The 18630-nt window shown below is 43.1% G+C and overlaps 1 protein-coding gene across 3 annotated transcripts in view; it reads right to left on the reverse strand.

The window, feature by feature from the left end:
• The window catches only part of C5H8orf34 (chromosome 5 C8orf34 homolog), a 355582-nt gene that overhangs the window by 67317 nt on the left and 269635 nt on the right, over positions 1-18630 (reverse strand). For all 3 annotated transcript variants that reach the window (XM_056522121.1, XM_056522120.1, XM_056522122.1), the window contains exon 11: positions 6948-7068. In XM_056522121.1, the coding sequence (XP_056378096.1) occupies positions 6948-7068 (121 nt within the window). The remainder of the gene's footprint in view (positions 1-6947; positions 7069-18630) is intronic.

Consider the following 18630-nt stretch of genomic DNA (forward strand, 5'->3'; position numbering starts at 1 on the left):
TGTGGCCCTAAACTGTTGCCTTGAAACACTACAGGGCTCCGGAGTGAGAGAGCGCAATGCACATTTGAGGCCTAAATTAGTGATTTGCATTTTTGTGCCGACATTCCACTGACAGCAGAGCACTGGCGGATTATTCTGGCGCTATGAGTGCTGGGAAGTGCACTGTCTCATAGACGGCAATGCACTTCTGTGTGGACTCCACAGACAGAATAGACATGTCTATGCTTACTGTGGACTCCAGAATTGTTCTTTCTACCACAGAAACATCTGCAGCGGAAATTCTGTCATGTGCACAAGAAAGCATCGGGGTGCTGGGCCGTAAAAGTTTGTTTGACCCGCCATCAAATTGACAAAGTCCTCATTGGAAAAAAAACGTGAAGTCCATTTCAGTGAGGACTGTGGGGTCAATTTGGATTTCTGGGCAGCCAACAAACCTATAGATCAGTGGCTTATATAGGTGACCCCGCCTAGACTGGGGTCCAGATGGGGTCACCTATATGGGGGAGGACAGGGGGAATTGTATAGGGGACAGGGTCACTAGTATGGGGGAACTCTACTATTATTGCCCTGCAGTGCCTTCTGGGGGGGATCATCCTCACTGGATGATGATGGGGGAGGAGAAAGAAATGTGGGTCTTTCTCCTCTCCCTCATTGGCGGTCTCTGTGTCGGAGGCAAGCTCATGGGGAATGCCTCCTCCACCAAAAAGGCTTTGGGGTATTTATATTTTATAGGGGGTGGGGGGTGTAAGTGTGTAAATGTAATGCCGCATAAGCCCCCGAAAAAGGTGCAAAATGAAACCTGCACCCCATAAAAATCTAGGGGCAGGCAGCAGACCAGTGTTCGCCAAGATGTGGCCCTCCAGATGTTGAAAAACTACAACTCCCAGCATGCTCAGACAACTGTTTGCTGTCTGGGAATGCTATGAGTTGTAGTTTTCCAACATATGGATGGCCACAGTTTAGAGACCACTGCACAGTGGTCTCCAAACTTAGGGTCTCCAGATGTTGCAAAACTACAATTCCCAGCATGCCCAGACTGTCTGGACATGCTGGGAGTTGCGGTTTTGCAAATTGTATGGGGGAGAGCACTCACCCACCGCATCATCGCCGCTGCTGCCGGAACTCCGGACACCCACTGCCCGACCTTCAGACACCCGCAGCTTCCGCCCCTGGACCTCCAGACACCCGCCGCACACCTCCCAATCCCGCCATGCACCCGCTGATTCCACCACACATGCACACCTGATCGGGTTAATCATATGGGGTTATCGCTCTCACACTCTAATGGTGTCTCACACTCTGGTCACTGGAAGTTCAAAATGGCCCCTCGTGGCAAAAAAAAACTCTCTGAGGATCTGAAAAAAAGAACTCTTGCTCTACATAAAGATGGTCTAGGCTAAATGAAGAATGCCAAGACCCTGAAACTGAGCTGCAGCATGGTAGGCAAGACCATACTGCGGTTTTACAGGACAGGTTCCATTCGGACATTCAGAACAGGCCTCACCATAGTCGACCAAATAAGTTGAGTGCACATGCTTAGCGTCATATCCAGTGGTTGTCTTTGGGTAATAGATGTATAAGTGCTGCCAGCATTGCTGCACAGGTTGAAGCAGTTGGGGGGGGGGAGAAGTCCAGTCTGTCAGTGCTTCAACCAAACAGCGCACACTGCAATCTAATTGGTCTTCTTGGCTGTCACTCTAGAAAGAAGCCTCTTCTAAACATAAAGCACAAGAAAGCTAGAAAACAGTTTGCTAATTACAAGCCGACTAAGGACGTGGATGACTGGAACCATGTCCTATTAACATTAGCTATTAAATAACTCAATGGAAATTATTCCTACTAAGTCAGCATAGTTTCTCTCTCTCTCCTGATTCATTTCTTGAATAATATTACTATCCAAAACTGGAAAATAGTCAGGAGCTGAAATTGTCATATACAACAATAAAATGTGCCAATATCAAAGTTTTGGTGTGCTCTCATTTCTCGTAGTGTTGTGGTTCTCTAGGGCTCAACGGTACAAGCATTTCACTTACAGGCGGTTAAGACAAGTAATATGGAAAGGAGTACATAGTGCTCTGTCCACGGAGAGAACGATCATTCATGTGTGTAACCCATAAAAAACCTATAATGTGACTCACTAACTCCATCACAACCCCTTCCTATAAACATGAATGGAGGGGTGTGGCGTACGTCACTAGGGGGCGTCGACATGACATCATGTCCCCGTCTCGGAGGCAGCGCACGGCATAAAATGACGGGGGCTGCACAGAGATCGCGGGGGTTCCCAATTGGCAGGACCCCTGCGATCAAACATCTTATCCCCTATCCTTTGGATAGGGGATAAGATGTATAAAGCCGGAATACTCTTTTAAAAACAAAACAAGCAAACAAAAAATGCACTGGAGTTTCCTGATTCAATGCTATTCTAGCACTTTTTAAGACCGGCAGCCTGCTATTCATGAGCAACATGTAATATGAGCATAACAAGTTTATTAGCATATACTGTAGCGTGGCCATAAGCACATTCATAAGCATTGCATGTAACATAAACATATAGCCTTACATATAAATGACACAAGAACATTCAATTAACTCAAAATATATGTTCTTTCAAAGTAATATGGTAAAACAGAGTACCTTATGATTATATTCTATGATACCCTACAAACACCATGTAACATCGTATTAAAAATCTACTATACAGTGACCCCCCCGACCTACGATGGCCCCGACATACGATCATTTCAACATACAATGGTCTCTCAGAGGCCATGGCATGTTGAAGGCAGCATCAACATACGATGCTTTTGTATTTCGGGGCCATCGCATAAACGGCTATCGGGCAGCGCAGACTGCTTCAGCTGCCACCGGATAGCCGTTTACGGTGCCCCGTGTGCTCCGCTGACGATCACTTACCTGTCCTTGGCGCTCCGGCGCGTCCTCTTCGGGATCCCCTGCATGGCCGGCGCTCTCCATCGTCGTCATCACGTCGCTGCGCACGCCGTCCCGTCTTCCAATAGGAGCGGCGTGCGTAGCAACGTGATGGCGGCGACAGAGAGCGAGGATGCCGGGGAAGCAGAGGCCTTGCCGGAGCGTCGGGGACACGGCGACAGCGATGGACGGCGACATCCAGAGCAGCGGTGATGGTCCGGAGCGGCGGGGACACGTGAATACAACCTTTAATACCAGTGGTCTTCAACCTGCGGACCTCCAGATGTTGCAAAACTACAACTCCCAGCATACCCGGACAGCCGTTGGCTGTCCGGGCATGCTGGGTGTTGTAGTTTTGCAACATCTGGAGGTCCGCAGGTTGTAGACCACTGTCCTATACTTTACATTGCACGGATCCCTCAGCATACGATGGTTTCAACAAACGATGGTCCATTTGGAACGGATTACCATCGTATGTTGAGGGACCACTGTAATAACTTGTCCCCTGGCAATAACCAACCACAAAAGACTGTTAAAAAAAACAAACGACCATTTATATACCAGTCCTATACTGACATATTGGGGAGATGGGACAGGTTTTCATAAATCTCCCCCATTAGGATTAGTGAGAAATCTTTAGTGTGTGAGTAATAAATACGATGGAATTTGCCCTGTTTGGGGTGTAATAGTGATCTAACTGACTTGCCTCCCAGAACAGAAATAATTAAAGGGGTATTCCAGGCAAAAACTTTTTTTTTTATATATCAACTGGCTCCGGAAAGTTAAACAGATTTGTAAATTACTTCTATTAAACAATCTTAATCCTTCCAATAGTTATTAGCTTCTGAAGTTGATTTGCTGTTTTCTGTCTAACTGCTTTCTGATGACTCACGTCCCGGGAGCTGTCCAGCTCCTATGGGGACATTTTCCCATCATGCAAGGGATATTCTCTCATCATGCACAGCTCCCGGGACGTGACATCATCATTGAGCAGTTAGACAGAAAACTTCAGAAGCTAATAACTATTGGAAGGATTAAGATTTTTTAATAGAAGTAATTTACAAATCTGTTTAACTTTCCGGAGCCAGTTGATATATAAAAAAAAGTTTTTGCCTGGAATACCCCTTTAATGTATATTGTTACTTCTTTTTTTTAACAGAATTAGGTGGACAAGTGAAAATCTATTTAATAACCTCTGATAAAACATTCGCCCAATACATTATATACACTGTGTCTAGATTACAATGGACATCTTTACATTTCATCCCTCTATAACCAACCGTTGTGGTTTATTCAGTAGTTTTTTTTGTAAATCCTGTTGTGGCACTAAGGTTAAATCATTTATTTTACCTTTTTAGTGTCTATTAGCTTTTGATTTTTTGTTTTTAGTAACTTCTTAGTAACGTTGACTGAGGGTTTTTACCAATTTTGAATGTTGTGGCCAAATGTAATGGGAAATGACTTTTACTTCTTCCTACTAAGGAGGATTACTTTCACACAAAATCTAACTCAGAAATTAACCCCTGCAAAGGTTCCACTGCCCATGGGCTTTTCCAAACAGTTTCAGCTAAAAGAATTAATGTTTATTCAACAAGTTTATTCTTTTGGCGGAATCCAGATTCAAGTCACATGTTCTGCTACAGAACTTCCATATTGTGCACTGAGCAGCAAAATCCCATTGTGATCAATAGGATTCTACTGCAAGAAGAAAATCTGTAGTGTGCATTGGCTCTTAAAGGGGTACTCTGTCCCTAGACATCTTATCCCCTATCCAAAGGATAGAGGATAAGATGTCTGATTGCGGGGGTCCCGTCGCTCGCCATGCCCCCTTCCATAGACTTGCATTGAGGGGGACGGGGCATGATGTCATAAGGGGGCAGGGCCGAAACATCATGATACCCCACCCCTGAATCGCCAGTCATTATCCACGGAGCAAACATAGCTCCAGGATGCTGATGTATGGGGGTGCTGCAGGAGAGTTGACAGGGGTCCCGCCGCTGGGGTGTGGCGAGCAGCGGGACCCCCATGATCAGACATCTTATCCCCTATCCTTTGGATAGGGGATAATATGTCTAGGGGTGGAGTACCCCTTTAAGGTTGGATCCGCAGTAAGGGCTCTTACCAATGAGATACAGGGCAGCTCAGCAGAGTGGGTGAAGTTATAGGAACAACCAAAAAGCCACATCCTGTATTGTAAGTGGGCTGGACAAGAACGGATACTTCACTAACAGTGTATACTAAAACAAGTTATTTTTTTCCTGCAGACATAAATTCACTGATATAGCAGATAGAAACATTAAATCTTCATTTCAATTATTTATTATGAAACATGACCATATTGCACTGATGCCGGCCATCTTTAGTGTTGTGTTCACTCGTTGTTCTGTACTCTTACGTCTGCTTGATGGATATCCCCTGAGGATTGCTTTACAAACAAGAAACACATTGAGCATGTGGAGAAATGAGTTGACACTGTTGTAAAACTGGTCATTTGGCCTGTACTATATATATAGGCTAGAGAAGGTATGCTGCTATGGTATATGGGACCGCATTAACCCCACATAAGGTTGGGTTGCATTAAAGGAATGAAAAAACACAGCTACTTTAAAAAACTGCTCCCTGTCTGTCTCCAGATGGGTGTGGTTCTGCAGCTCAGTTCCATTGAAGTGAATGCATTACCACACCCAACCTGGAGACAGACGTGGAGCTGTCTTTGAAAGAAATTAGCTGTGTTTTTCTATTCCTCGATAACCCCTGTAAAGTCCTTTGCTCCATGTTCACACTGCAGCTTATAGTACTGTGCCATTACTCTCACATAAGAGGCGGCTTGTAATTGGGATATATGGACTATGGCTAGTGGTAGCAACAAATAAATGGACCAGTAATCCATATATGTATATGAGGATCGATACTTGGTTGGTCTATTACTAACCTAGTGTCCATTAATGTATATGCAGTACATCAAGTATGTACTGAAGGATGACATTTTAGTGATTTAGTGGTTGCATATTTTATAATGAAAAATTGAATTTGAGGACTTAATGTTTCCATCCGCTATATCAGTGTGTTAATGGACAACGATGCATACCCATATGTACATTTAACAGCAACCATTTTCTTAAAGGGGTACTCCACCCCTAGACATCTTATCCCCCTGATGTCTGATTGCGGAAGTCCTGCTGCTGGGGAGCCCTGCGATCTCGGCTGCGGCACCCCAGACACCAGGATGACTAGCGATGTGGGGCGGAGGCTCGTGATGTCACGGCCACACCCCACTCGTGATTTACTGGCCACGCCCCTTCAATGCAAGTCTATGGGAAGGGGCGTGGCATCCATCACGCCCCCTCCCATTGATTTGCATTGAGGGGGCATGACCATGTTGTCACAACTGGGGCATGGCCGTGACATCACGAGCCTCCGACGTTGCACCCGGCGCTCTAAATTAACATTGGGTGCAGCAGGGAGACCTCCGCCTTTGGATAGGGGGATAAGAGGTCTAGGGGTGGAGCACCCCTTTAAGATACATAGAAATTAAAGGGGCTGTGCGGAGATATATTCTTACATGTAAAGGTGGCCAGGGGGGGCTAACTATAAATGAAAACTATTGTATCAATTCATTTGTCCCAGCCATTTATTTATGGCTACATTTACAAGTAAAAATATGTCTCCAGAAAACCCATTTAGGGATAAACGCAAGGAAAATGAGTCGCACAAAGCAGAGTATACTTATTATATAATTCTATATGATTCATCAAAAGACTGAGAAAGGCAGCACCTCGGTGACCCCTTCCCCTGAAGATATACCTAAAGTCTGAAAGGTGCAGGTGTATGGATTCTGAACTCTTCACCACCAGCAAGAATACGAGATGTACAGATAATGGATCTGATCTGAGGAATCTATTACTGCTCTTTGATATGAGGCAGCTGGATGTGTTACTGAGCTCTTACTTCTATTTCAGCCGGATGAGTGATCCCATGCACCTCGCACACAGTAAAGAGCAGTTTTCAGCACATACCAGCTAGATGCTTTTCCATGCTCTGCAGTTCCTTTGCGGTTAAAGCTTCTTTCAGGAGTTTTTGGTTCGGTGAGCCCCCACTTCTGGCAGACAAGACATCCAAGTCCCAGACTGGTTGACGCTAAAAGAAGTTCAAAAAGTGAGAGAATGTACTTTAAAAAACAAGCGGAACATGGAAATAGGAAAGCAATAATTATATGTTCCCCGCACACTGAGATTTTTGGAAACAAGTTGTTTCCTATTAGAAGTGTCCTGAGCACTTTCAAGAATAGGATGTTAACTCTGTAAAGCACCAATAATAAATCCTCAATTCGGCTACACTGTAGATTTATCACACACGGAGAGCCAGGAATAAGTTACTCAACGTCCATGTCAGATGATCTCCATAATCCTGCCCGACACAGATATAGTTTTACAGCTTATTTTAGCAGGTTTTAGAAGGCTTTTGGAGGCAACTAAAGACCTCTTCAACCAATGATCACTTTCATGCTGCCTGAATCGCAATTAATGGGTTCTCCACTGCCAGCGTTCTGAACATTTTGTTCCAAACGCCTTGAGCGGGCGGTGGGGGTTGTGACATCACGCCACGCCCCCTCAATACAAGTCTAAGGGAGGGGGCATGGCAGCCGCCACGCCCCTCCCATAGACTTGCATTGAGGGGGTGTGGCGGGACACCCTAAGGGGCGAGACCAAGACATCAAAACCCCCTCCACCTGCACCAAGCATTCTAAACCAACGAGTGCTGCACAGAGATTGCAGGGGTCTCAGCTGCGGGACCCTCACGATCAGACATCTTATCCACTATCCTTTGGATAGGGGATAAGATGACTAGGGGCAGAGTACCCCTTTAAATGGTAGACATCTCCCTGTGCCCGAAAAGGGAACTAGCTATCAATTATGACGGTGCAGGGAGAAGCCACAGGTTCCCTTTCAAGCAATCCACTACTCTGGGAGACAGAGAAGACAATCACTAGCAAACAGCAGCTCTGGTGGACCTGGCCAATTCATGTACATTATGAACACCCATATATTTGCATGGCTGAATGTAACACTTTCTTTCCCCTGTAGTGACCATAGCACTAGAATAAGAATGGAGATCTGTTAGGCCTCTTTCACACTGCCATCGGAGAAATAAAATACGCATTCACTATTTTCTTTCTCCACTAATCTCCGGTAAACTACCATTCAAGTTAATGAGGTCAGTCGGGACCCAGCAGTGTCCGTTGAAATTGGACCTGTTTCAGGGTCCATTCTGCACATAAGAAAAAAAAAAAAAAAGAGCTGAACAGACCCTGAATGGGGTAGATGCAAACAGCAATGTGAACTTAGCCTTACAATCAGTTCCTTACCAGTCATTAGATTTTACCATATATTATTGGTGGCAATGCATTACATATGGTAAAATCTTCTTCCTCACCATCCCTGTCAGCAGCAAGGTTTCCCTGGCATGGTGAGGAAGAAGATTTTACCATATGTAATGGGTTGCCATCTGTTACATATGGCATAATCTAATGACAGGTTCACTTTAATGGATTTATCCCTAGATTATAACTTATAAACTATTTATAGGATAAGTGAAAAGTATCTAATCAGTTGGGGTCAGACTGCTGGGCCCCCCACTGATCATGAAAGGAAAGATTCCGTGTATCCCATGGGAAAGAGCGGTAGTCAAGCATGCATGCTGCTGCTCCATGCAATCTCTACAGAACTGCTGATAATAGCCCAGAAGACTTTCATTACAGAAAATCACTTAATTTGGGACAATCCACTTTATTTTGGAAAATCTTTATTTTAGATACTAGATTTGTGTTGAAGCCTCTAATACTTTTTCTTTTTAGCAAATTTTCTGAGAATATCAGATGTGGTGGATCAGAACTGTCATTGCATTTACTGCTATCTAGTTCAGTTGCTTATTATCCTTATTATGCAGATTGGATAAGAGGAAAGCTTCACCTTTGAGCCACTTAAAAGAGTACTGGATAATAGTTTCACCAGCAGAGGGCAGACTGCTGAAGACATGGACTGTTATAAAGTAACATCTGCAGACGGGTCTGTAGAGCAGAAAAAAGCTGTCCGGGCATGCTGGTATTTTTTCAACAGTTTTATCACCATGCAACAGCTGGAGATACACCATTTGGAATACACTGCTGCAAAGGACTGAATAGGGTCTATGGTCATTTTGCAATCGTCAACAAAAAAAAATTATCAATAAAAAAAAGGGAAGTAGAAAGGAGGCACCTGACAAAAATACCCTGAATAAAGCAAATCCACCCCATATTGTAACACAAGTCCCATAAAATCACAATCCAAGATAAAAGTCTGTAATATGGGGCGGTTCTCGGAACACCAAATAGAAGAATGATAATATCAGATAAAGAAGAATAGTCCTGCAACTCACTGCATGTCTGTAATACAGCATGTGAAGGCCAACATGGAGATCCAGGAGTGTAACGAGAGGCTCAGAGGCTACAACCGGTATAATGTAGATAATACCATTGTATAGTTGTATTAAAGATTAGTTAAAACTTGTATATTTTTTTAAGTAGGGCTCTGTACACTGAGGACAAGCAGGGCTCTGTACACTGAGGACAAGCAGGGCTCTGTACACTGAGGACAAGCAGGGCTCTGTACACTGAGGACAAGCAGGGCTCTGTACACTGAGGACAAGCAGGGCTCTGTACACTGAGGACAAGCAGGGCTCTGTACACTGAGGACAAGCAGGGCTCTGTACACTGAGGACAAGCAGGGCTCTGTACACTGAGGACAAGCAGGGCTATGTACACTGAGGACAAGCAGGGCTCTGTACACTGAGGACAAGCAGGGCTCTGTACACTGAGGATAAGCAGGACTCTGTGCTCTGAGGACAAGCAGGGCTCTTTGCAGTGAGGAAGAGCAGGGCTCTGTACACTGAGGACACGTAGGGCTCTGTACACTGAGGACAAGCAGGGCTCTGTACACTGAGGACACATAGGGTTCTGTTTGACAAGCCAGGAGCCCTGCTTGCCCACCCACACTTTCTGTGTTTGGTCTTCTCACAAAGACATACAGACAATAGCTGCAGGGACAGCATTTTTTCACCAGCAAATATACATTTTTTTTTTAACCAATGTATATTACAAATATACATATGTTATTATGTACATTATATAAAAAGTTCTTGTTTATGGTATACTTTAACCCCTTAAGGACATAGGGCGTATCCATACGCCCCCGTTTCCAAGTCCTTAAGGACCGAGGGCGTATGGATACGCCCTGAGCATTTCCGGCCCCCACCGCTAGCCAGAGGGGAGCCGGAGCCGGATGCCTGCTGAAATCGTTCAGCAGGCATCCCGGCATATCGCCCAGGGGGGTCATTATGTCCCCCCATGTCGGCGATTGCCGCAGATCGCTGGACAATTCAGTCCAGCGATCTGCGGCGGATTCCGGGTAAATCAGGTCTCCAGTGACCCGATGACCCGAATTACTGACTGATCGGGGCCTGCAGGGGTGAGGTGGCACTGGTGCCACCTCACGATCGCCCTGATTCGTCAGCCGGATTACCGGCCGACCAATCAGGGCGCCTGCTGCGGGTGTCACTCCCGCAACCCGCTCCGCCCCTCTTCCGGAGGACGTGAGCGGGCAGAAGACCCCGGGTGCTGGGGACCCCGATCCCCGGCGTCCCTGTTGGGATCGGGGCCCCAGGAGCGACGGCGGCAGCGAGGGACAGTCCTGAAGTGTGGATCGTTGGAGGAGAGTGACAGCCTCCTGCTGTTGCTTAGCAACAGCTCCCAACATGCAACAAGGGCATGCTGGGAGCTGTAGTTATGCAACAGCAGGAGGCAGACCACCACAACTCCCAGCATGCCCTTATGGGCATGCTGGGACTTGTAGTTTTGCAACAGCTGGAGGCACATTCTTTCTATGGAAAAGTGTACCTTCAGCTGTTGTGTAACTACAACTCCCAGCTTGCACAATCAGCTAAAGTGCATGCTGGGAGTTGTAGTGGTGCATCTGGTGGTTGCATAACTACAACTCCCAGCATGCCCGTTGGCTGTCAGTGACTGCTGAGAGTTGTAGTTTTGCAACAGCTGAAGGCACACTGAGTTAAGTAGTAAACCAGTGTGTCTCCAGCTGTTGCATAACTACAATCCCCAGCATCCCCAGCCAATGTAGTATGCCTCCGGCTGTTGCATAACTACAAGACCCAGCATGCCCTTCCGCTGTCCGTACATGCTGGGGGTTGTAGCTTTTGCAACAGCTGTTACCAAACTCGGTGTTTCACAACCTGTGTGTCTCCAGCTGTTGCAAAACTACAACTCCCAGCATGCACTCATAGACCGTACATGCTGGGAGTTGTAGTTTTGCAACAGCTGGATGTCCCCCCCCCCCTCCCAATGTGAACGTACAGGGTACACTCACATGGGCGGAGGATTACAGTAAGTATCCGGCTGCAAGTTTGAGCTGCTGCAAATTTTCTGCTGCAGCTCAAGCTGCCAGCGAGAAACTACTGTGAACCCCCGCCCGTGTGACTGTACCTTAAAAACACTACACTATACTAACACAAAATAAAAAGTAAAAAACACTACATATACACATACCCCTACACAGCCCCCCTCCCCTCCCCAATAAAAATGAAAAACGTCTGGTACGCCACTGTTTCCAGAACGGAACCTCCAGCTGTTGCAAAACAACTACTCCCAGTATTGCCAGATAGCCACTGACTGTCCAGGCATGCTGGGAGTTTTACAACAGCTGGAGGCCCCCTGTTTGGGAATCACTGGCGTAGAATACCCCTATGTCCACCCCTATGCAATCCCTAATTTAGGCCTCAAATGCGCATGGCACTCTCACTTTGGAGCCCTGTCGTATTTCAAGGCAACAGTTTAGGGCCACATATGGGGTATCGCCGTACTCGGGAGAAATTGAGCTTCAAATTTTGTGTGGTATTTTCTGCTATTACCCTTTTTAAAAATGTAAACTTTTTGGGAAAACAAGCATTTTAAGTAAAAAAAAAATTTTTTTTTTACATATACAAAAGTCATGAAACACCTGTGGGGTATAAAGGTTCACTTAACCCCTTGTTACCTTCCCTGAGGGGTCTAGTTTCCAAAATGGTATGCCATGTGTGTTTTTTTTTTTTGCTGTCCTGGCACCATAGGGGCTTCCTAAATGCGACATGCCCCCAGAGCAAAATTTGCTTTCAAAAAGCCAAATGTGACTCCTTCTCTTCTGAGACCTGTAGTGCGCCAGCAGAGCAATTTTCACCCCCATATGAGGTGTTTTCTGAATCGGCAGAAATTGGGTTTCAAATTTTGGGGGGTATTTGCTGCTATTACGCTTTTTAAAAATGTAAAATTTTTGGGAAACCAAGCATTTTAGGTAAAAAAAAAAATATTTTTTTTACATATGCAAAAGTCGTGAAACACCTGTGGGGTATTAAGGTTCACTTTACCCCTTGTTACGTTCCCTGAGGGGTCTAGTTTCCAAAATGGTATGCCATATGTGTTTTTTTGCTGTTCTGGCACCATAGGGGCTTCCTAAAGGTGACATGCCCCCCAAAAACCATTTGTCGCTCCTTCCCTTTTGAGCCCTCTACTGCGCCCGCTGAACAATTAACATAGACATATGAGGTATGTGCTTACTCGAGAGAAATTGGGTTTCAAATACAAATAAAAATTTTCTCCTTTTTACCCCTTGCAAAAATTCTAAAATTGGGTCTACAAGAACATGCGAGTGTAAAAAATGAAGATTTTGAATTTTCTCCTTCACTTTGCTGCTATTCCTGTGAAACACCTAAAGGGTTAATACACTTACTGAATGTCATTTTGAATACTTTGGGGGGTGTAGTTTTTATAATGGGGTCTTTTATGGGGTATTTCTAATATGAAGACCCTTCAAATCCACTTCAAACCTGAACTGGTCCATGAAAAATAGCGAGTTTGAAAATTTTGTGAAAAATTTCAAAATTGCTGCTGAACTTTGAAGCCCTCTGGTGTCTTCCAAAAGTAAAAACTCATAAATTTTATGATGCAAACATAAAGTAGACATATTGTATATGTGAACCCAAAAAAAAAATATTTTGAATATCCATTTTCCTTACAAGCAGAGAGCTTCAAAGTTAGAAAAATGCTAAATTTTCATTTTTTTCATCAAATTTGGTGATTTTTCACCAAGAAAGGATGCAAGTTACCATAAAATTTTACCACTAAGTTAAAGTAGAATATGTCACGAAAAAACAATCTCGGAATCAGAATGATAACTAAAAGCATTCCAGAGTTATTAATGTTTAAAGTGACAGTGGTCAGAATTGCAAAAAACGCTCCGGTCCTTAAGGTGAAAAAGGGCTCGGTCCTTAAGGGGTTAAATAACAGTGTTTACAATAAAAACATCATATTTTACCAAAATATTTAAATCAATTAGAACAAAATACTAGAGAACCGAATAACAATTTCCTAATATGAATTCAAAATATATTGAAATAAATATTATTAAAAAAATGCATAAATAAGTGACAGAAAAAAATAGATTTACAGTCTTCCTATAACGTATTACCAGAACCGCACCATTAGATGGTACCACAACATTACCGATGTGTTATGCACAAAATTCAGATTGTGGAAAGAACACTGTTTTGTTTTATCCCACAGATTCCAGGCACTTAGAGATGTATCATAGTGTATTTTTTATAAAATGGGTAATATAAGGCTTTCTGAGAAGGATTTGGTAATGGAGCCGCTGTTCGTGTGGAGGAAATGTAATGATAGTTTGTGTATTTATCTTCAAGCCATATAATTGTACTTTCTCTAATGTCTGGACACGTAGTGGCTGAAAAACATCATGAGATAACATTCTCACAAATCTGTCTGTAGAAAATTCTCATGGGAGAAGAATATTTCGATTTTTCGGCCATCTTTCAGGAGAGATAGAAGTTCACCAACATTTTAAAGTTTACTTTTTATCATTTTCATATACGGTAGATGTAGAGCATTACATGTGCACTCATGGTGATCAAGCCATAATATAGGGAAAGTGATAAGAGAAGTGGAAAACAGTGGTAGGCATTAGTGTCAATTAAATAATATAATACCTCCATGGTCACTGTTCTCGATGAACACTAATTAGTACTCAGTCACAACTTCTAAAGCTATTACGCAATAGAGAAAGTATCAATTTCAACTATGCTTTGGCGAATAATTGTAAGAATATCATGGCTGAAGAGTAGAACAAATAAATGGATCCTTAAAAAACTGAGTTCCTTTAACTGAGATACAGACTTGATTTGGTTAAGTATCCATTTGTTTGATAAACTGTCATCACTTTCATGCTGCCTGAACCACAAGTCACCAGGGCAGTTCTTAGTGGCTTCTGCCCGGACCACCAGCCTTGACTGACAGATCTCTTCTTTTACTTAAACAGGGAGGGATCTATGAATGAAGGCTAGAGGGGTGGGGAGAAGCCACTGGGGATGGCCCTGATGACTTGTGGTTCAGGCAGCATGAGAGTGATGAAAGCTTCCCTTATAGGTCTAAACAATTGGGTTTAGGCCTTATTCAGACTACCTACAAGAACAAGCCAGAGCTAGGACCGCTCAGAAATGTGCAGTCTATATACATGGCAATGCATTTCCTATTGCATTTGGCAGAAAAAATGTATATGTTCATTCTTTCCACAAAGTCTGGGATATGGAGTTTTCAGGGTGGACCCTCTGCAGTGGAAATTCCGTATTGTGAACGGTGCAACAGAATCCTATTTAAAACAATAGGAGGCTGCTGCACCATATTTTGCACTACAGAATTCAGAAAATACGTAGCAGGAATGAGCTCTTAGAGGACATGTACAGTTTTGCAATGTATTTTATTCTTCTAATAAATGGAGCAACATTGTAAACAGCTAATCTGTCACCTGTAAAATGTGCACAAAAAAATTCTCTTTCCCCGTGCAATCTATATATGGACCTAATATCCACAAATGGGCATATATAACAAAAGAGGACCAAGGTATGCTTCTAAGCACCCAATTTAAGAATAATTATTGTATAAAAAGTACATTCTTCTTCTCTTTCGCCCCCTTCCCTCTGCTACATCAGATTGCAGTATATGTTCTTTTGGTGTCTCTGTATAGTTATGTTATTCCTGTCGCCCAGCCAGGTACCTTGAGAAGGATTGTATGCCTAGTTACCACTTGGCAACTAATCATACACTGTATGGCTTTTTGCGATGTGCCTTCTTTTTTAATTTTTGTATTTTGGTTAAAACCTAAATAAATCTTTCTTTGGAAAAAAAAAAGTGCTTCAACCAATGGTATGAACCCGGCCCTACAGTTTATTTGTAGTGTGATATTTCTCCTCCTATGTTTTGGCATTTGAAAAGATATTTTCCTTAGTCTATATTGCGAATGTCCTTGATATCTTTTGCATTCCAAAAGATATCAAGGACACAAATGGGCCACGTGGTACTTTTCATAAATCTGTGCTTCCATATCTTTTATTCTTTAGTATCAAGTGTTAAAGATGCGTTCCCCTGAAGTGTTGACAGCTGGATCACCTCTATGCTCCCCCATTTCATTCCTATCCCTGCTAGAAGCCGTCTTGAAAAAGACCTGAAAACAAGGCTTGGCTTCGAGCTGACTGTCAATTAAACAGGGAAAAGGATGGGAGGGGGAGCGAGGGGGCGTTCCAGTGCTCAGCACTTCAGGGGTATGCAAATGCCTTTTTGATACCAAAGAAAAGATAGATGAAAAATACCAAGTGTCTCCTTGCCCTAACAGCTACCAAACAATGTCAGCAGTTTGGAATGTGAATTGCAGCTGACAGATTCTCTTTAAGGGTGTGTTCACACAAGGCTGATGCATGGTGGATTTTTTTGCAGCAGATTCATATAGTAGTATAATACGGTAGCGACAAGGTAGATGGAAACTGTAGAAATCTCAACCAAATGCTGAAAATAATCTGCAGTGTGTATTTTAAACTTACAGTGTGAGGAAATGCTGCAGATCGGCATTAGAATTTACCAATTACAAATACATGGATTTGAGTTTTTGTTTTTTTTACCTTAAGAGTAGGGTCACACGGAATGGATCTGCAGCATATTTTACACTGCAGATCAGCCGATAATGGACCCTACAGTGTGCCTCCAGGTGTGCGTGCTCGGAGTGGCCATCCGCCGCTACAAGCAGATGCAAAGCGATCTGAAAGTCGCCACATCGTGGCCGCTCCCACTGCTCCCTGAGCTAGGCAGACAGCAGCCGCAATGTGTGTGAGTATACTGCGCATGTGCACGACGACTCGTAAATCCTAAAATACACAGCGTAAAATATGTAAAAACTTTTTTACTCAAAGTATGCAACAAATCAGCTTGGGAAGAAAAATCATGAAAAATGTAGCTCCTAAAAAAAAGAGGAGTCAGGTTGTCCTGCACTGTTCTAGTATGGTATTTCAGATGACTGAATTTGAAATTAATTCAATTTGCAATCAATTTGTATATCCAATCCATACAAATTTTCTATAGGTTTACACACTTTTTAGCTTGTTATATCCAGGTATGTCAGTATTTTTCCTCTATGGATGGAAAATATTTATACTAAGGGAACTTTGTCTTCTAGTCCAATTTCCTGTTTAATTCTTATCTTTCACCATTTGATAGATACATTCGCTAGAACACTGGATAGTCTACCTGCTCCAGACTGAAAAATATAGTATCATTGTTGTGTTTAAGCTCTGAAGGCCAATTGCCCATCAAGCAAATGTAACCTTGGCAGATACACTTGGACAGACTGTTATAACAAATTGATTCACATATTGACTTTTGTGTTTAAATATCTCTGTTCTTGTTGAGATTTTATTATCTTTACATAAGTAACAAAGATTACAAAATTCAGAACCACTGGAAAATGTATCTGACCAGACGAGTTACTTGGTAATGAAAGATACCTTTATGCATCAGTGAAAATTACGTAAGCAAAAACAGTTTAGTTCAGTCATTTGTTTTATATTATTTCTTGGATAACAGGTTTGAATAGTTCGGAATATGCCAACAGTTTAAAACAACAAGACAAGAAATGTCTGGTTGGCATAAACTATATAGTCAAGAACTGGGAATAAAGAGGTTTAAAAGGAGGAGACTAGGGAACACTATAGATGGATTTATCATTAATATTGTATTGAGGGCTGTATGAGATCCTTGGATGTTCAGTCTCAAGTGATAGTTGTGTAATTTTTGTTATCCTACTTCACCCTCCTACATAGGTCTGAATGTTTGGCCAAGCCAATAGTACATGACAATGGGGGATCAGGGGCTGCAGTCCATTTTATGGCTTGTTTTAGGGTAAGGCTCCATTCTGACAACAGTTGTTTGTTTTTGTTGGACAAATGTGTCACTTTGCTTTGTCAGAAATCCGGGAATACAACCAGATTTTTAACATTGGATTTACACTATAAATGTCTTGTCAAAATGACAAGACTAATCCACACCTGGGCAACCCGATGCCAAATCCGAATGGAAACACATTAGTAAGTGACAGGACAATTGTTTTCAGCTTTCTGTTTGTGTTTTTGGAATATAAATCCCTTGGATTTTAGCATGGGAAAGTAACATAGTTCATAAGGTCAAAAAAAGACCAGAGTCCATTAAGTTCAACCTATAACCCTAATGAGTCCCTACTGAGTTGATCCAGAGGAAGGCAAAAAACCCTCATACTCTAGGTAAAAATTCCTTCCCGACTCCAAATATGGCAGTCAGAATAGATCAACCTTCTGTCCATCTAGATCTAGAATCCATAACCAGTAATGTTATTATTCTCCAAAAATGCATCCATACCCTTTTTGCCGAACTCTTTTACCGAGTTAACCATGACCACCTCCTCTGGCAGAGAATTCCATAGTCTCACTGCTCTTACAGTAAAGAACCCCCATCTGGGCTGGTGTAGAAACGTTCTTTCCTCAAGACCTAGAGGATGCCCCCTTGTTATAGATACAGTCCTGGGTATAAATAGATCATAGGAGAGATCTCTGTAAGGTCCCCTGATATATTTATACATAGTTATTTGGTCTCCCCTAAGCCTTTTTTTTTCCAGACTAAATAACACTAATTCTGGTAATCTTTCTGGGTACTGTAGTCCTCCCATTCCCCATATTACCCTGGTTGCCCGTCTTTGAACCCTCTCCAGCTCCACTATTCACACTATCCACACTGTTCTATGTGTGGTCTGACTAGTGATTTGTACAGCGGTAGAATTATTTCCTTGTCATGGGCATCTATGCCCCTATTGATGCACCCCATGATTTTATTTGCCTTGGCAGCAGCTGCCCAACACTGGTCACTACAGCTAAATTTACTGTTGTGTTGAACCTCATCTGCCACTTCCTAACCCAAACCTCCAAGCTATCCAGATCCATTTGTAACAGTGCACTGTCCTCTATAGTGTTTACCGCTTTACAGAGTTTAGTATCATCTGAAAAGATTGCTACTTTACTATTCAAACCCTCTACAAGGTCAATAATGAATACATTAAATAGAACAGGACCCAAGACAGACCCCTGTGGTACCCCACTAGTAGCAGTCACCCAATCAGAATAAGTACCATAACCCCCCCCCTCTGTTTCCTATCACTGAGCCAGTTACTAACCCACTTACACACATTCTCCCCCAGTCCAATCCTTCTCATTTTATGCACCAACCTTTTATGTGGCACGGCATCAAATGCTTTG

The sequence above is a fragment of the Hyla sarda genome, chromosome 5, assembly GCF_029499605.1.
Source record: "Hyla sarda isolate aHylSar1 chromosome 5, aHylSar1.hap1, whole genome shotgun sequence".
Classification (NCBI taxonomy): Eukaryota; Metazoa; Chordata; class Amphibia; order Anura; family Hylidae; genus Hyla; species Hyla sarda.